This window comes from Tachyglossus aculeatus, chromosome 17 (assembly GCF_015852505.1).
Source record: "Tachyglossus aculeatus isolate mTacAcu1 chromosome 17, mTacAcu1.pri, whole genome shotgun sequence".
Lineage (NCBI taxonomy): Eukaryota > Metazoa > Chordata > Mammalia > Monotremata > Tachyglossidae > Tachyglossus > Tachyglossus aculeatus.
In genome coordinates this window covers 23,872,505-23,888,880 of record NC_052082.1, presented here as the reverse complement: position 1 = coordinate 23,888,880, position 16,376 = coordinate 23,872,505, and the positions used below count along the sequence as shown (strand labels likewise).

General features: G+C 37.8%; 1 protein-coding gene across 3 annotated transcripts in view; it reads right to left on the bottom strand.

The window, feature by feature from the left end:
• ABCC4 (ATP binding cassette subfamily C member 4) overlaps positions 1-16,376 on the bottom strand; it is a 228,512-nt gene that overhangs the window by 129,218 nt on the left and 82,918 nt on the right. For 2 of the 3 annotated variants that reach the window (XM_038759284.1, XM_038759287.1), the window contains 5 exons: positions 15,278-15,487; positions 11,640-11,780; positions 11,417-11,454; positions 10,975-11,072; positions 8,421-8,567 (listed from right to left, as the gene is read on the bottom strand). In XM_038759284.1, the coding sequence (XP_038615212.1) occupies positions 8,421-8,567; positions 10,975-11,072; positions 11,417-11,454; positions 11,640-11,780; positions 15,278-15,487 (634 nt within the window). The remainder of the gene's footprint in view (positions 1-8,420; positions 8,568-10,974; positions 11,073-11,416; positions 11,455-11,639; positions 11,781-15,277; positions 15,488-16,376) is intronic. The other variant, XM_038759286.1, reaches the window with a different exon arrangement.

Sequence of the window (16,376 nt, the reverse complement as noted above, 5' to 3'; positions counted from 1 at the left end):
TGACTCCATGGAATCTCAAAGGAGTGACTTAATTTACCCTGCAAAATTTGGGTAATTAAAGAAAACATGTTCATTACGAGAATGTCAAATTAATTTCTTTGCACTCTGGTATTACCATTTTAATCATCTACATTTTGGAATGAAGTTTCACAAACAGGGAAATTTGCTTTTGCCATATATATTTTACAAAAGAAAGAAAAGAACCATGAAATTGTTCTAACATTAAGTTTTTTCATCAATTCCACTACAAGTCACTGTGTACTCCCAATTACTAAAACTTCTCTGTTGTATTTCCCTACACCAAAAGTCAAGTTAGATGACTGGCATCTCAGTCAACTAAAAATGTTATGGCTTGCCTTATCTTTCTGGCTCAGTTTCAGCCACTCATTAATATGGAGAAAAAATATAAAAAGAATTAATCAGGTTATGATCATGGATTAAAAGTGTCCTCCAACAGGATGCAATATTTACTAGCTTTGGATTGCTCCTACGATAATCAACATTATAAAGATTATTGACAGAACAACAATGGAAATCAAATATATGCAACTGTATGACTATTTAAATGCATAACAAAGGCTATTACATTATCTGAATTAAATGAGCAACTTCCACAAAATACTGTCAAATATCATACCCTGATAAGGGTTTAGGCATATATTACCACTGTTATGCGAAAAAACATTATTTTTTGACAACCAAACAGGTTTCAATTACCACATCTACTTCAACTGTTAGCTGTTTCATTCAAATCTGCAAAAATAATATTTATACGGTTGTTTGGAATCATCCTGACTAATGCAATCCTTTGTGTTACCGTCTTTAGAGTCACTTACATGTGTTGTTATTAACAAGAAAAAATGAAAAGGGAATGTGTGTTTTTGTTTTGCAACAAAGGCTTTTCTAAGATGATTAACTTTTTCCTTTGAACACAAAAATCCTCTTAAACAAACTTCTGTACATGAGTAAGTTCTTCAAACTGGGAACTAAGGAGAAAACAAAGCCTCTCAACTTGACCTAGTATAAAAAGAAATCTAGTTAAAATGAGTACATGAAAGCTGTCAAAATTCTTCTTCTTCTTCACAGCTTCTTCTTTCCAAAGTGACTAAATAAAAAAGTCATAATCTCTATTAAGTCCCTATATAACCTAAAAGGAAACATATTGGATGACTTAGCATGAATGGGCATATTACCAATTTTCCAGAACTACTACTGAATATTTATGTCAATGACGAATGATGACACTGGGGAAATATTTTAACATGAAGCCTAGCCTTGTAAAGTGTCTGAATGATGTTATGTCAAAACAACACCTTACCATAAATCAGAGATTTTTAAGACCAGTATTTCTTGTTTCAACATGCTACCTGTTCAGCAGAATCACTTGTGTGAACAGGCATAGATTAATGTACGCTAACTACAGCAGTCTCACTACCTAACTGATAGAGCTATAATTTAACAGCCCTATTATCATCACAGTAATTTTGACAGTGCTGAAATATTGCACTTGTTAAAAATATGTGTTTAAACAGTAACTGCAATGGTCATCTGAAGTGCTTTTCATTTCTGAATAAAATAATAGATAGGTATCACCAAGTGTTATATGATGATTTTTCTAAGGAGTTTTTTCAGTCGTTAGGTGTGTCAACATTTGATTAATCAAGAGCAAACTGGAGCTCCTGCCTTAAAGAAGAACAAATGCAAATCTTACTTTCCATTTTTTTTTACTTTCTCTGTTGTTTTTCCCCCAGCTCCTTTCTCCATTTGCTGTCATCGAGCAGCTTGCTGCCGACCAAGAGAAGAGACCCTTTCCTTCAATTTAGTCAATTGTGAAATTTATGAAAATTCAATGCAAATCAACACCTCATATTTGATAATCTTATGGAATCTTTCTCTTTAAAATTCTGAAATTTTCAATCAGCAACAATGAACTAAGAACCATAGCAGCATAAATTCTTTCGAAGGATACTTGGAGACTCCTTTCTTCTGGCCAAATGAATATATATTAAGGGCAATCTCTCTAAAATCTAGCACGTAAAATCATTTTGAGTTTTAATTGCCTATCTAACAGACTCTCCTTATCACAGATTAGTAAAACAATGAATACCACAGAATTTATTTCAAGTAAATATTAGATATGTTATATATTGTATTCTAAATATAGAGGATACAGTTGAAATTCTTATTTCTTTGTCCTTTTGGAAATGCTTAAAATATGCCAATCAGATAAATTTTGGGAAAATAAAAATGCGCGCGCACACACACACACACACACCCACACACACACACAAATTGAAAAATGCCAGTCAAAAGAAATGAACACCTTTGACCATAATTTCACATTAATTTTCCCTTCCTCAACAAAAATAATTAACACACAGATGGTTCTTGCATCTTTCAAGAGTGAACTAAAATAAATTTGACCAAACAGGGCCAAAGAATTTTTAGATATGGAAAGGCCTTGCCTCTAAACGTTTGAGGTAAGAATCTGAATGCTGCCATGCCAGGGTAATTTCTTATTTTCAAAGGTTCATTCATTCAATCGTATTTATTGAGCACTTAATGTGTGCAGAGCACTGTACTAAGTACTTAAATTGTGATGTCCAGGAGAAATGGGTGAGAAAAAATTATACTCCTCTACTACTGTGTAGTTGGGTAAGAGAAAAGGAAATTACAAACAAGAGTTGCAGGACCAGAACCCTCCATAAAATAACTGAAAAAATTATACATTGTATTCACCTAAATCAGCCCCCAAGTGTTGTTTTCGTGTTTAGAAACTATCACTGAGAAATTTTGATAGCTTGACTTGAAATGCAGGGACATTAAAAGAAGGAATTCAATTTTTAAATTCAGAAGAAATGCGACACTAACAAAGGTATGGATCCAAGACTAAAAAGATAATATTTCAAATGAATGAATTTGTTTTGTGTTTATAAACACATTATACTTGGAGATAAAATAGATCATGCTGCCCTCTTGTGCCAAACCTGAAAAGAAACAAAATTTCTTTCACCTCAGGAACATAGAACAAGATATTGTGTGACTTAGAAAATGTCCTTCCTTTCAAAATGATTAGTTGGAAACCTAGCATTACTGAAGCCGGGCATCAAGGCAAAGAAGATATCATGAATTTGGATTAGTGAAAATTATTCTGCTGTGTTAGGTGAACTACATTGACATTCTAACATCTGATCACTGATAGCACCAAGTCAGAAAGAGAGAGAAGGGAGATGAATATCACAGATAGAGCTAGAGAGAAACAGAGAGCCAGATACAGATAACAAATTATGGAGGCAGATCATAAAAAGCACTGTGGCCTAGTAGAACAAAGTCAAGTCAGGGATCAGAGGACTTGAGTTCTAACCCCAGCTCTGCCACTTGCCTAATTTAGGACTTTGATCAAGTCACTTTAACTTCTCTGTGCTTCAGTTTCTTCATCTGTAAAATCAACCAATCAATTATATTTATTGAGCACTTACTGTGTGCAGAGCACTGTACTAAACAGACACATTCCCTGGCCACAACAAGCTTAAAGTCTAGAGGGAATTTAAATGGGAATTAAATACCTGTTCTCCCTCACATTTAGAATATCAGTCCATGTGGGACAAGAACTGGATTCAATCTGAATATCTTGCAACCACCCCATCACTTGAATATTTCTTACATCTGCTGGAATTTCATGAAAGTAGATTTGGGTACAAATGTAGAAGTCCAGGAAGATGCCACAATCATTACTATTATTATTAGAGACAGGGGGAGGTGGGAAGAACAATGGGAGGAAAAACAAAAAGAGAGACAGAGAGAGACAGAAAGACAAAGACTGGCACAGAAAGACAGCCAGAGAAAGACAGAGACAGAGACAGACAGAGAAAGGCAGAGAGAGCAAGAACAGGGGAATGAGGAGGAGGGAAAAAAGAAAAAAGGAAAATTAAGTTTCATTTTGTTGTAATCACTGTGGAGTTTTCCTGGACTTCTACATTTGTTTTGTACTCAAATCTACTCTCATTAAATTCCAGCAGATGTAAGAAATATTCTAAAACAATTGTTCAGAAACTAAAAATGGTAAACAAGGTCAATTTTTAAACTTGCCTAATGCTGATGGCATGAAAATACAAATTAATGAGCACAAAGTTAGACATCTGGGAGAACTGTGACCTAGAAAAGCAGCATGATATAGTGGCTAGAGCACAGGCATGGGAGTCAGAATGTCATGGGTTCTAATACAGGCTCTGCCACTTGTCAGCTGCTCTGACACTTGTCGGCTGTGTGACCGTAGACAAGTCACTTCACTTCTCTGTGCTTTAATTACCTGATCTGTAAAATGGGGACTGAGACTGTGAGCCCCAAGTGGGACAAGGAGTGTTCCAACTTGATTTGTTTGTATCCACCTCAGTGCTTAGTACAGTGTCAGACACATAGTAAGCGCTTAACACCACCATTATTATTATTGTTATTATTAGAAAGACAAAATGAATCAATATTTTTAAAAACGTAACTTTACCAATGTACGTTAGACATAAGAGCATAAAAATGATGTTATATAGGACCAGTATTCTGATACTGACAGCAACCCAGGATGCTTGAAGACATAGTGTAATAGATGCCCTAGCTGATATCTATTCTCATAGTTACTGACGGACAATCTAATAATCCTAATTCTTTTTCCGCTAAGAACTCTCCATGGTCCAAATGTCCATGTTCACAATTGGTCTGTCTCAAATACTTAGCACATGTTTATACAACAATCCTTAGCATTTACGTATTAATGGATTTACAATCTATCAGGCAATAGTATTTATTGAGCACCTATTGTGTGCAGAATACCACACTGAGTGCTTGGGTGATTATGTCAATAGCCAAAGACAAAAGTCCCAACCTTCATGGTCCTCAAAAAACTTCAGGAACAGTTTAATAGGGAGACAGGCAGAAATGATCTACAAATCAGGATATCAGGAGGAAGAACAAGGATATCATGGGTGGCAGCAAAAGTACAGAAAGATGAAACATTTGAATTCATGAGTGAATAATCAAATAACATACAGGTCACAGGGTATGTGCCTACCAACTCGCTTGAATTGTACTCTCCCAAGTGCTTAGAACAGTACTCTGCACATAGTAGACACTCAATAAACACCACTGATTAGTAGATTCTTGTATTGGTATGCATAATTGTTGAGGATTGGTTTCAATACATAAAGTGCTTATGGTGTCTGTTGGATGGACAGGATTTTGCATGGGATTTATTGGAGGTGGGATTTTGCAAGTATTTTGAAAATAGGGAGAGCTGGGGTCCAATAGATTTGAAGAGGTAGAGAATTCCGAGTTGGGTGTAGGATGTTAGCAGGATTCTGAGATGGTAGATGAAGGAGTGAGGTCCAGTTAGAAGGTGAACTTGGGAGAAGCAATGATTGCCAGCTAAGGAGAAAGCCAATACAAATGGACTTTTAACTCCCCACCTCAGCAGACTGCTAAGCTCCAGCCCTGGGAATCATCACTATCCTTTCTGGGTAATCCTGTCATTCCCTCCTGGGACCTTGCTCTCTCCAAACTACTCTGCCCTAGCAGAAAGACTTAAGAAATGGCAACATGACTTCACAAACTTTCCATTTGCTACTTATTCTTTCCACTTGCCTATTCATCTTTCCATACTGCTGTGCCAACTGCAGTATTGTCCTTCCAACTGATTCTTTTTTTAAAAAAAGGTATTTGTTAAGTGCTTATTATGTGCCAGGTAATGTTCTAAGCGCTGGAGTAGATACAAGGTAATTGGGTTGGACAAGGTCCCTGTCCCACACAGGCTCACGATCTTCATCCCCATTTTACAGACGTGTTAACTGAGGCACAGAAGTTAAATGACTTATCCAAGTTCACCCAGCAGACAAGAGGAGGAGCTGGGATTCGAACCCAGGTCCTTCTGACTCCCAGACTTGTGCTCTATTACTAGGTCATGCTGCTTCACTACAAATTCCACTATTTGCAAATAATTCATCGCTTTCCCAGTAAAGTAAAAGCCCCTAAAAGGCAGAGACTTTTTTACTTCATCATTTCCTCCCAAGTGCCTAGTAGAGTTACTCTTAGTTCTAAAATGATGCACCTAGTACAATGCTCTCTACCTAGAAGCAACTTGGCAAACACCACTGAGTGTTCTAAAATCTTCTTCAATTGTATCTATTGAGTGCTTAATGTGTGCAAAATCCTTAATTTTTCCTAAATTCCTCACATTCCCTTTTACAACTCACTAAGTACCACTCATCCATGAATTTACCCCAGACCTTTTGACTTAACATTTTCTGTTCACAAAATTTTTGTTAGTAAATAAACTCACATTTCCCCATTCCCTAAAAGGAAATTAACTCAAGGGAGACACATAATCAAGGTTTTTCATTTGAGATACAATATTCTCTTCCTGATATGTAGTTCTCACAATGACTAGTAACTAGAGGTGGAGGAATGAGTTCAGGGCAATTCCCTCTGGCTTCTGAGCTATAGTCAGCATTTTTCTCTTCTGGAGGTTATTTCTAAAGTGTAATCATTTTAACAGTTTGGATCCTTCAGGTAAACCTTCCACCGTTTCAAACAGATTATATTGCTTGCAATTTTAATCTTCCACCAAATATTTTTTTCTGCAACAAAAAGTGTGCTGAAAAGATACAAAATAGTTTGCCATATAGGGATTGAGTTCCAGAGAAATTCATTCATTCATTCAATCGTATTTATTGAGTGCTTACTGTGTGCAGAGCACTGCACTAAGCGCTTGGGAAGTACAAGGTGGCAACATATAGAGACGGTCCCTACCCAACAGCGGGCTCACAGTCTAGAAGGGGGAGAAATGCTTGGGTCTAGACAGATCTTGGATTTTGCTCTCAAAATGATCAAGTTCAGCTACTGGAAAAGGAAGACATTTCTTCTTTCAATAAGGAATTCAATTCATGTTCACAATAGCACTATCTACATCCTCAATGGTATGCAAAAAAAAAGGCTTATCTGAAAAATAAGTTCTCTTCAATACATTATGAATTTCATATGGATCCTTTCCACATCCTCTCAATCTTGATATCTGAAATTCTACCTTGGTTTCAAGACTATAGAGTGAATTTCAAAACCTAGGGGTAAAGATGAAGGGGGAGCACAGACCAAGTTAACTCTGAAACAAAAAAAAGCTGAAAGGAACAAAAACAAAGTAGTTTATGTGATATGAGGAAATCCCATATGTGGTCCTTGGTTACCAAGCAGATGATGAGAAAACGAACCTTAGACTAGTTGTTTTTAACCACAGAAAGTCATTTGAGATTCAACTCTCAATTAGAAAGATGACATTGTAACGTGAAACATCTGGGTTAAGTCCATCAGGATCCTGTTGTGACTTTTTTGATGGAAAGAGAGGGGCAGCAGGAAGGCAGGAAAGGAACAAAGGGTAAGGAGACAAAGGATTGCTAGCAGAGGAAAACAAAGGAAAGATCAATTTTAGCCTGATCTGAGTTTGGCAGAGTGGTAGTCTTTTTCTGTAGGAGAAGATTTAAACTTGATAGTGAGAAAAATGATTTGCTTCTTATTGCGGAATACATTGGGCAAATGATACTCTCTCGGAAACTTCACCCCAGGCATTCAAGTAGCTCTCTTCCGCCTATGAAACCACCTGGTTCTTGCCCTTCCGCCATTCAGCTCTTGCTCACACTCTCCACACTGCCTGAAACTGGCTCCCACTCCAAATTCAGCAGATCCAGCTATCATTGTTTTTAAAGCCCATCTGAAATCTCATTTCCTCCAGGAGACCTTCCCTGATTAATTTCTACTGTCTCCTACTTCAGCATTTCTGTATCACCTAAGCACATTGGTACACACAACCTTCTTGTAAGGCTTTGATACATATCTTTTATTTCTTAAGCACTAAACTCATGCAAATACCCTCTTCTTTATTCCTCCTATCCATAATTTGCTTCCATGTGTCTCCCTTGTTAAATTGTAAACTCTTCAAATGCAGGAATCTAATGTCCACTAATCAATAAATCAATCAATGGAATTTATTGAATGCCTTGTGTGCAGAACACTGTACTAAGCACTTGGCACTCAGCACAAATAGCACCCTACCAATTATAAAGTTAGGTTTAAGCACATGCAATATTTCAATTGTCACACTCAGGCTGAATTTACTTCCTTAATTACATCACAAAATGAAAGTAGATAGAATATTTTGTCATTGAAATTAAGAAGAAGTGCATGAAGTACTTCTAGATTTTCTTGGGGAGAGTGGAAGATTGGTTGGCTTTATAAATAACCAAAAAACAAAAACCCTGTTTGGGTGTTTAGTCGCAATTTTTCTCTCACCCAGTAGTCTCTTCATGAACGTAATGTTCTATAGCTGCAAAGTTGCTGTGTGTTATTAAATTTATTAATGAATCTGATTTTAATGTTCAACTCACCTATTGGATTTCTATCGAAGAACAACACTGGAGCTTTCAAAATTGACTCAAACATGTTATTGTGCAAAGTTTGAGATGCATTAACGAGAACGTAGAAGACTAATAGACATCTTGTTATGCCAAACAGAACTGTAGCCACTGTTATTCCTAAAATAAAACAAACAAATACTTTCAGAGTACACACTTCTAACTTTCATCAACTTTCATTTCTTTGCACTTCACCTGGCCATGCAGTCATTTTGTTAGTTCAAGAAAACATTAAACCTTTATATACTATGAGATTTGTGGGATCTTAACTTCATTCTCTGCTGCTCAGAATCCTTTTTTGAAAAGAGGTCAGTCCATGTCTCCTTGTCCTCAAGAACCTCCAGTGGTTGCCCAACTATCTCAGCATCCAACAGAAATTATTTAGCAGCAGCTTTAAACGACTCATAATCAGCTCTTTCCCTCCTACCTTTCCCAGCCGGCACACTTTGCTCCTCTAATGCCAACCTCACTCACTATACTTGTATCTCAACTATGTCTCCACTGACCCCTTGCTGACATCTTCCCTCTGGCTTTGAACTCTCTCCCGTTTCATCTCTTAGAGATAACTACACTCCCCAGTTTCAATGCTTATTAAAATCTCATCTTCTTTAAGAGGACTTCCCTAAGTCACCATTTCCTCTACTCCTTCTCCCTTCTGCATTGCCTATGCACTTGGATCTGTACCCTTTTATCACTTGATAGTCACCCCTCCATCAGCCCTTATGACTATTTCCTTAATTGATTTTAATGTTTGTCCCTACTCTAGACTGTAAACTCCTTGTGAGCAGGAAAGGTGTCTACCAACTCTGTGGCACTGTACTCTCCCAATTACTTGGTACAGTGCTTGGGGACACAATAAGTACTCAATAAATGCCATTGATTAATACTGGCTATGTACAACTACCAGACTGCTCTACAGGACATAAAGTTCTATTAGATATACTTCAACATAATACAAGATGAGCTCAACATGGTACAAGATGAGCTTTCAGTAGTATAAACCCAGGAAATTTATAGCATTAGGCCAGTATTTCCTGGTTTTCTAAATTTTACCACAGATTCTATTTTTTCTGCTCCATAAAAGAGTCACAATGCAAAAAAAACCCCACAACATATTAGAAACAGCTCAATTTTGAAAATAAACACATCACATAATTGACTGTATTGCACGCAGCATGAGACTTCTTGTCGACATTTAGCTACCAGGATCAGAAGTCATATCAGTCCCTATAAATCAACTTCTCAAGCAGCTATAAGTTCTTCACAATATCTCAATTAATGAGAGGAGGATTTTCCCAAGTAACCTATTATAAAATATCATTTAAAGTGTAATTTCAGGAGCAAATTCATCTAAATATTGAATTGTAGTTTATCTTTAAGCAGTAACTGTCATTAAGGAATCTAAACACTGAAGACATGACACTCATAAGTCATTTGGATCACATTTCATTTCTTCATATAATCAATCTTGAGCTTAAATAATTCCTTCTTTCCTATTATTCATTACAGGCTGCCAATTCCTAGTAGGGTATCAGGGAAATTCTTACAGCCATTGAAACTTCTAAATAAGCAGCCTTTTTTACCCACACCATTGTCTTAACTATGAAATCGGTTCATATATTTGCATTCTCTAGTTTACATCTCCATGTAAATATATATATATATATACATATACACACACATATATGTGGAGGGGTTTATACCACACAGACACACCCCCACACACATATTTACTTTTACCCATAACATTTCAAAACTGAGAAGTACAAGGATTTGGACATTTTCCATTACCAATGAAATACACCTTGACTTTTAAAATTAATACCCTGAGTCTAACTGGATAAAATTTGAATACATACCCACTGCTGGCTTTTCATGAAAACACAACATGGCTTAAGCATTATTTTGTGGAGCCAAAATGCTAATTAATGAAAATATTTGGACAAAATGATAATAAGTAAGAGAAGGAAACCTTTATTCTCAGACACAGGCTTTTTTCTCTATTTAGCTTCTGTCTTAAAATAATTAGGGGAGCTCAAAAGCTGCACAGAATGCCTCCAGAAGCAATGCATGCCTGTGAGGGAATACAGCTTTCATATCGGTTTCTTTGCTCTCATGGGATTATATTCCAAGTTAAACAGACACCAGAGTTTTAAACAGAATTGGAACAATCTTAATGAAAGAAGGTGGCTTCTTTTCTAATCCCTCTTTCCCATCCATATAATGATATAAGATTTAACTAAAGCAAACCATTAAGATAGACAATGGTCCCATATTTACAGTGACTGATTTCTGAATGCTCGATCCTGGTTTAATTTCCAAAATCCAGTACAGAGTGAATGCTGAATTCATTCAACCTTCTTTGTAGCAGTTTTTTAAAATACATAATTATTCCAATTAATTCAGTCAGTAAATGAGACCCTGTTAATCTGCTAAAGCATTAATGAATTACTCATGGAAACCCTCACACTGATTCTGGTGTGAAATTCCAAGTCTTATGTAGCGGACTAAATGATTAAAATTTTACCTGCATAAATTCCTAAATACCAGTTAAGATCTAGTTGCTCAGTTTCATTTCCTCTGTTTCCTTCTAGAGTAACATTCAGTTTACTTTGTTCATTTGCCCTAAAAAAAAGAGGTAAGAAAGATTTTGAATTGAAATATATTTGTCAGATTGATGAAGGAACCAAGTTAACCAAAAATGTGCATTTTGCCTATGTATCACCATGTAGATGTTCGTCTTTGAATTTCAATTCCAATTCTAAAAATTGCCAGGTCGGTGCGGTTGTGGATCACACATGGCTAGACACTATTATGAGTCACACTCCACCAGAAAGAACTTAGTTAAGTTAGTGAGGATTAGATGAGATGGTTGAGCAAACCCCGACTCTTCCCTTAACTCTTCGATATACTAAGGATTTTTATGGTGTTTACAGCATTTCAGTGCCAAACCAGAAATAAAAACTTACCAGTATGAAAGCCACCAATCTTGAAGGATATAGGTAACCTTGAGGAAACAAAACAAAATACAGATGTATTTAATTAACTCCTCAAAATCTCTTCCCCTTCCATTCAAAAGTTTAACCTATGGTCCCCCTCATGAGTAAATAATTTAGAGGGAAGTAATAGCCTCGAGGACCAGAAAATGTAGTACGATAGATCCAAGGATAAAACATATCCCTGCTTGTTTACCTGGGCTAAGACGTTTAGAACTATAAGCACAAAAATGACGAAGTAGCTTGCGCCCGCTTCAAAGTACTTTCTGTAGGCCTTAAAGCCAATTTTTCCTTCAGACCGGCTTTCCTCTGGAAATGCAACCTGCATATTTTCAGTCTGTAGAAATATCATATAATAAATAATTTTTAAAAAGAAATCTTGTGTGGAAAATCTTATTGACTTTAACACAGCACGTAAGTCAATGAAATCATAAAATAAAAATTCACTTGATTTTTAAATGCAATGAACACAGAGAATGAATGAAACATTGAAAAAAGAAAAAAAACCTGCTAAAAACTTATCTTTACAAACAGCATTATTCCCTTGCACAGTAGCAGGGGTTGGACTGTCTGAATTCTAGAGGATCCTTTATTTTGCATCTCATGATTCTCTAGTATGATATTTTGTACCAGGCTTCACAAACTCGGTTCAATCCTATGTGAAGCTGTGTGACTTCAGGGTGAGCTGGTGGCCTTTTAGTAATAATAATAATAATAATGATAATAATAATAATAATAATAATAATAATAATAATAATAATAATATTTGTTAAGCCCTTACTATGTGCAAAGCACTGTTTTAAGTGCTGGGGTAGATACAAGGTTGTCCCACGTGGGGCTCACAGTCTTAATCCCCATTTTACAGATGAGGTCACTGAGGCCCAGAGAAGTTAAGTGACTTGCCCAAAGTCACACAGCTGACAAGTGGAGGAGCCGGGATTAAAACCCATGACCTCTGACTCCCAAGTCCGGGCTTTTCCCACTGAGCCTCGATGCTTCTGCAACATCACAGCACCATCCTGCCTTATCTCTCCTACTCCCCTGTATTCTTTTTTCTGCGTTTAGTGTGTGCAGGCTCCAAAGGATGCTTCAGACTCCCAAGATGTCCCCAGTCCACTCCCAAACAATCAATTATATTCACTGAGCTCTTACTCTGCACAGAGCGCTTAGGAGAGTTCGAGAGGCAGACACTATACCTGATAAAGTAGTATGCAATCTAACCACCCTCAAGATGGTTTTAGGCTCCAGACTTGCCTCAGCTATGTGGGTCCAGACCAGGACAGCAGGGTCAAATGACTTACGGACTTAATATCCCAGGACCCTTTTTCAAGTTACCACGTACTAACTTCCTGAATTACTCTATACTGCTGGATTACAGTGCTTGGCACATAGTAAGTACTTAAAGAATACCATTACTATTATTATTATTATTCAGCCCACACTAGAACAGGACTTTGCGGTTTGGATACCTAACTTCAGAGCTTCTCCATTGTTATCTAGGGTGCAGGCTAAAACTGTAAGGGTCTCACAGCCCTAAAGTACCAACTTATGGAAGAGCACATGCCTGGAAGTCAGAGAACCTGGTTCTAATCCTGATTCTGCCATTTGCCTTCTGCATGATCTTGGCAAAGTCGCTTAAGTTTTGTGCCTCAGTTTCCTCATCTGTAAAAATGGAAATTCAATACCCGTTCACCCTATTTAGACTGTTAACCCTATGTAGAATGTGGAATGTGTCCAATCTATTTGCATCTACCCTACCACTTAGTTCAGTGCTTGGCTCATTCAATCAGTTATATTTATTGAATGCTTACTGTGTACAGAGCACTGTGCTAAGCACTTGGGAGAGTACAAAACAACAGAGGTGGTAGACACATTCCCTGCCCATACAAGCTTACAGTCTAGAGGTGGAAACAAATTTACATAATTTATGATAAAATAATTTAAAGATATGCACATAAGTGCTGTGGGGTTGAGGGTGAGGAGAGTATCAAAAGCCCTAAGGACACAATCCAAAAGCACAGATGAGGAAGAAGGGAGAGGGAACCAGGGAAACAAAGGCTTAATTGGAGAAAGCCATTTTTAAGGCGGGTAGAATGGTGGTCTGGTGTATATGGAGGGAGAGGGTGTTTCAGGCTAGGGGGAGGATGTGGGAAAGTGTTCGGTGGCAAGATAGACGAGAACGAATAACAGTAAGTAAGCTGGTGCTACAGGACTGAAGTGTGCAGGCTGGGTTACAGTAGGAGAAGCACTTAAAAAGTGCTATTATTCTTTTGTATGGAAGTTGGGATAATCTAAATATTCTTCCTCCTTTCAGCACCAATTACTGGGAACCAAATATCTGTCCCCAGCTCATTTTCCCATAATGTCAATATACCTGTTGGCTGGTCCCCCAAGACTGAAATCTTGGGGTGGTGTTTAATTCATTCATGTCTCATTATCCATAACCACTAATATCAGTCCCATGCTAAGTCCTGCTCCTCTATTCCTTTGCTTGAATATTCACCATTCCCACCCTGAAATTATTTGCCCAAGCTCTGGTGAACACAGGGCTGAATTCTGTACCCTCCTCCTTGTTAGTCACAAAAGGAAAGGTCCACAAAACCCTCACACTATAAACTAGATAGTAGACTCTTAAGGGCAGGAGTCAGCATACTGATTCTTTGTACTCTGCACAACACTTAGTACAGTACAGTGCATGCAGCAGGCACTCAATAAACACAGTGGACTGCTTACGGTGGTGACGATAATATTGATTTATTAAGATTTTTAGAAAACAAGATTTGGAACTTCCAGTCAGAGAAGCTTTTGGAACCAGAAATCACCCTTATAGCAGCTAGTTTTAACCAAAATATCTTTTTAATTAATAAACTACCCAGAAATAAACTGCTTGAATGTGCAAAATGCCATGTGAGTGGAACATGTCTTTGTGATAAAGGGCAAGCTAACACGTTCCAGGAAAAGAAGTACAGGTGAGATAAGTAAAAGTGGACTTTTAAAAAAAAATACACAAAATTGGGCAGCAGGACACCAGATAGTGGTCTACAAACCATACAGATTTAATGGATAGTGGTCAGGAAGGTGATAAGGGTAAACAGCAAAATGATTCTAATTTTCACGGAGCTATTATATACTAGATGATCTTCAAAATATAAATGTAAGCAGAAATAAACAAAGGCATCATTACACTGACAAAAGTAATAGTCACTCATTCAACTGTATTTATTGAGCACTTACTGTATGCAGGGCACTATGCTAAGCACTTGGAAGAATACAACATAATAAACAGACATATTCCCTCCCCACAAAAGTAATAATCCCTCTGCAAATAACATTAAAGAGTCTGCATGACCAGACAGTTAACTTTGGTTCCAATGCCTTCACACTACCTCTACTACACTCCCCATTACAGCGTAAGCTCTTTATGGGCAGGGAGTGTGTCAATCTCTGTTTTGTACTTCCCCAGTGGAGTACAGTACTGGTACTACTAATGCCTCCATCAGAGCAGTGTGGAATCAGTCAAACCTTCAATCAATCATATGGATTGATTGTGTGCAGAGCACTGTACAAGCACTTGGGAGAGTATAACAGAGATGGTAGAAATACGTTCCCTGCCGACAATGAGTTTACAGTCTAGAGGGGGAGACAGGGATGAATATAGATCAGTTATGGATACAAGTGCTGTGGGGCTGAGGGAGGGGTGAATAAAAGGTGGTGCAAATCCAGGTGCAAGGATGACACAGAGGGGAGGGGGAAGAGAAGAAATGAAGGTTTAATCAGGGAAGGCCTCTTGGAGGAGATGTGCCTTCGATATATTTGAAACCAATTCACACTCACTGGTTGAGGTTCTGGAGCTCCCTCTTTCTGCGAATGGATAGAGGACTGCTGTGACCAGACAGAAGTCTCCGAGAAGGTGCGGTTCCTCAGAACGGGAGTCCCCGGGATTGGAGTGTGCTCAGCCTCTTCATTTTCCTTCTTCAAGACAGAGCCAAAATCTAATCCCGATTTCAGGAATTCGGTGTAAGTCCCCTTTCCCACCACTTGGCCCTAAAATAGACACCATCAAACAACATGTTTCATGAGCACAGCCCAGCTGCATATGCCTTTTCAGCGTATCATAGCCTCAGACACCTTTAAAAGCCAACCCAGCAGAACTAGCAACAATGAACACATCAGTCTTGAAATGCAGACTCCTGACTGATCCACAGCACCTGAGTGCTAACACTTAAAAATACCACCTTACAAAAGACAAAAAATGAGACTATCAAGAGATGTTAAAAAAAGAAAAATGCACCAGAAAGAAAATTATGACTTAACCGGGAGCACATATACCAATTGTTATATTGTACTCTCCCAAGCACTTAGTACAGTCCTCTACACACAATAAGGATTCAATTAATATGACTGATTGATTGAAGTAGGGAAGTTAGGATGTATTGGATTAAGTCTTTCTGCTTGAGCCTCACTGCCTCTGAAAAAGTTCTTCTTTGAGCTACTACTCTACCAACCTAATATAAAGACAGTGTTGTATCTGAGAGATGTAGGGGGAGGAGGTTTGTAGGTTCATGCCGAATGTGGTTGTGTTTGCAAATGTGCAAGGATCAGACAGAAACATATCCTTACTGTCTGTCAATTTTGTCACTACCATGACAAACCCACCATCATTCACAGTTTGCCCCACTGCTGAATCCTGAGTATCATGGCTACACTTGACAGTGAGAGTTCCTCAAGGACTCCAAAAATCCTTCAACTGTGGAAATGGTCCTTTTCTCCAGTGGGGCTTACAGTTTGCTCTGCCTGAGAGCACTTTTGTTTTGGTCCTTTGAGTAACAGTAAGGAATAGCAAAGAAGAGTGCTGGAGGCTATCTGGTTGGGAAGGAGGAGAGCTGGAAACACGCTGAAACAGTTGTAGTTACAACAGGAGAATAGGGACAGA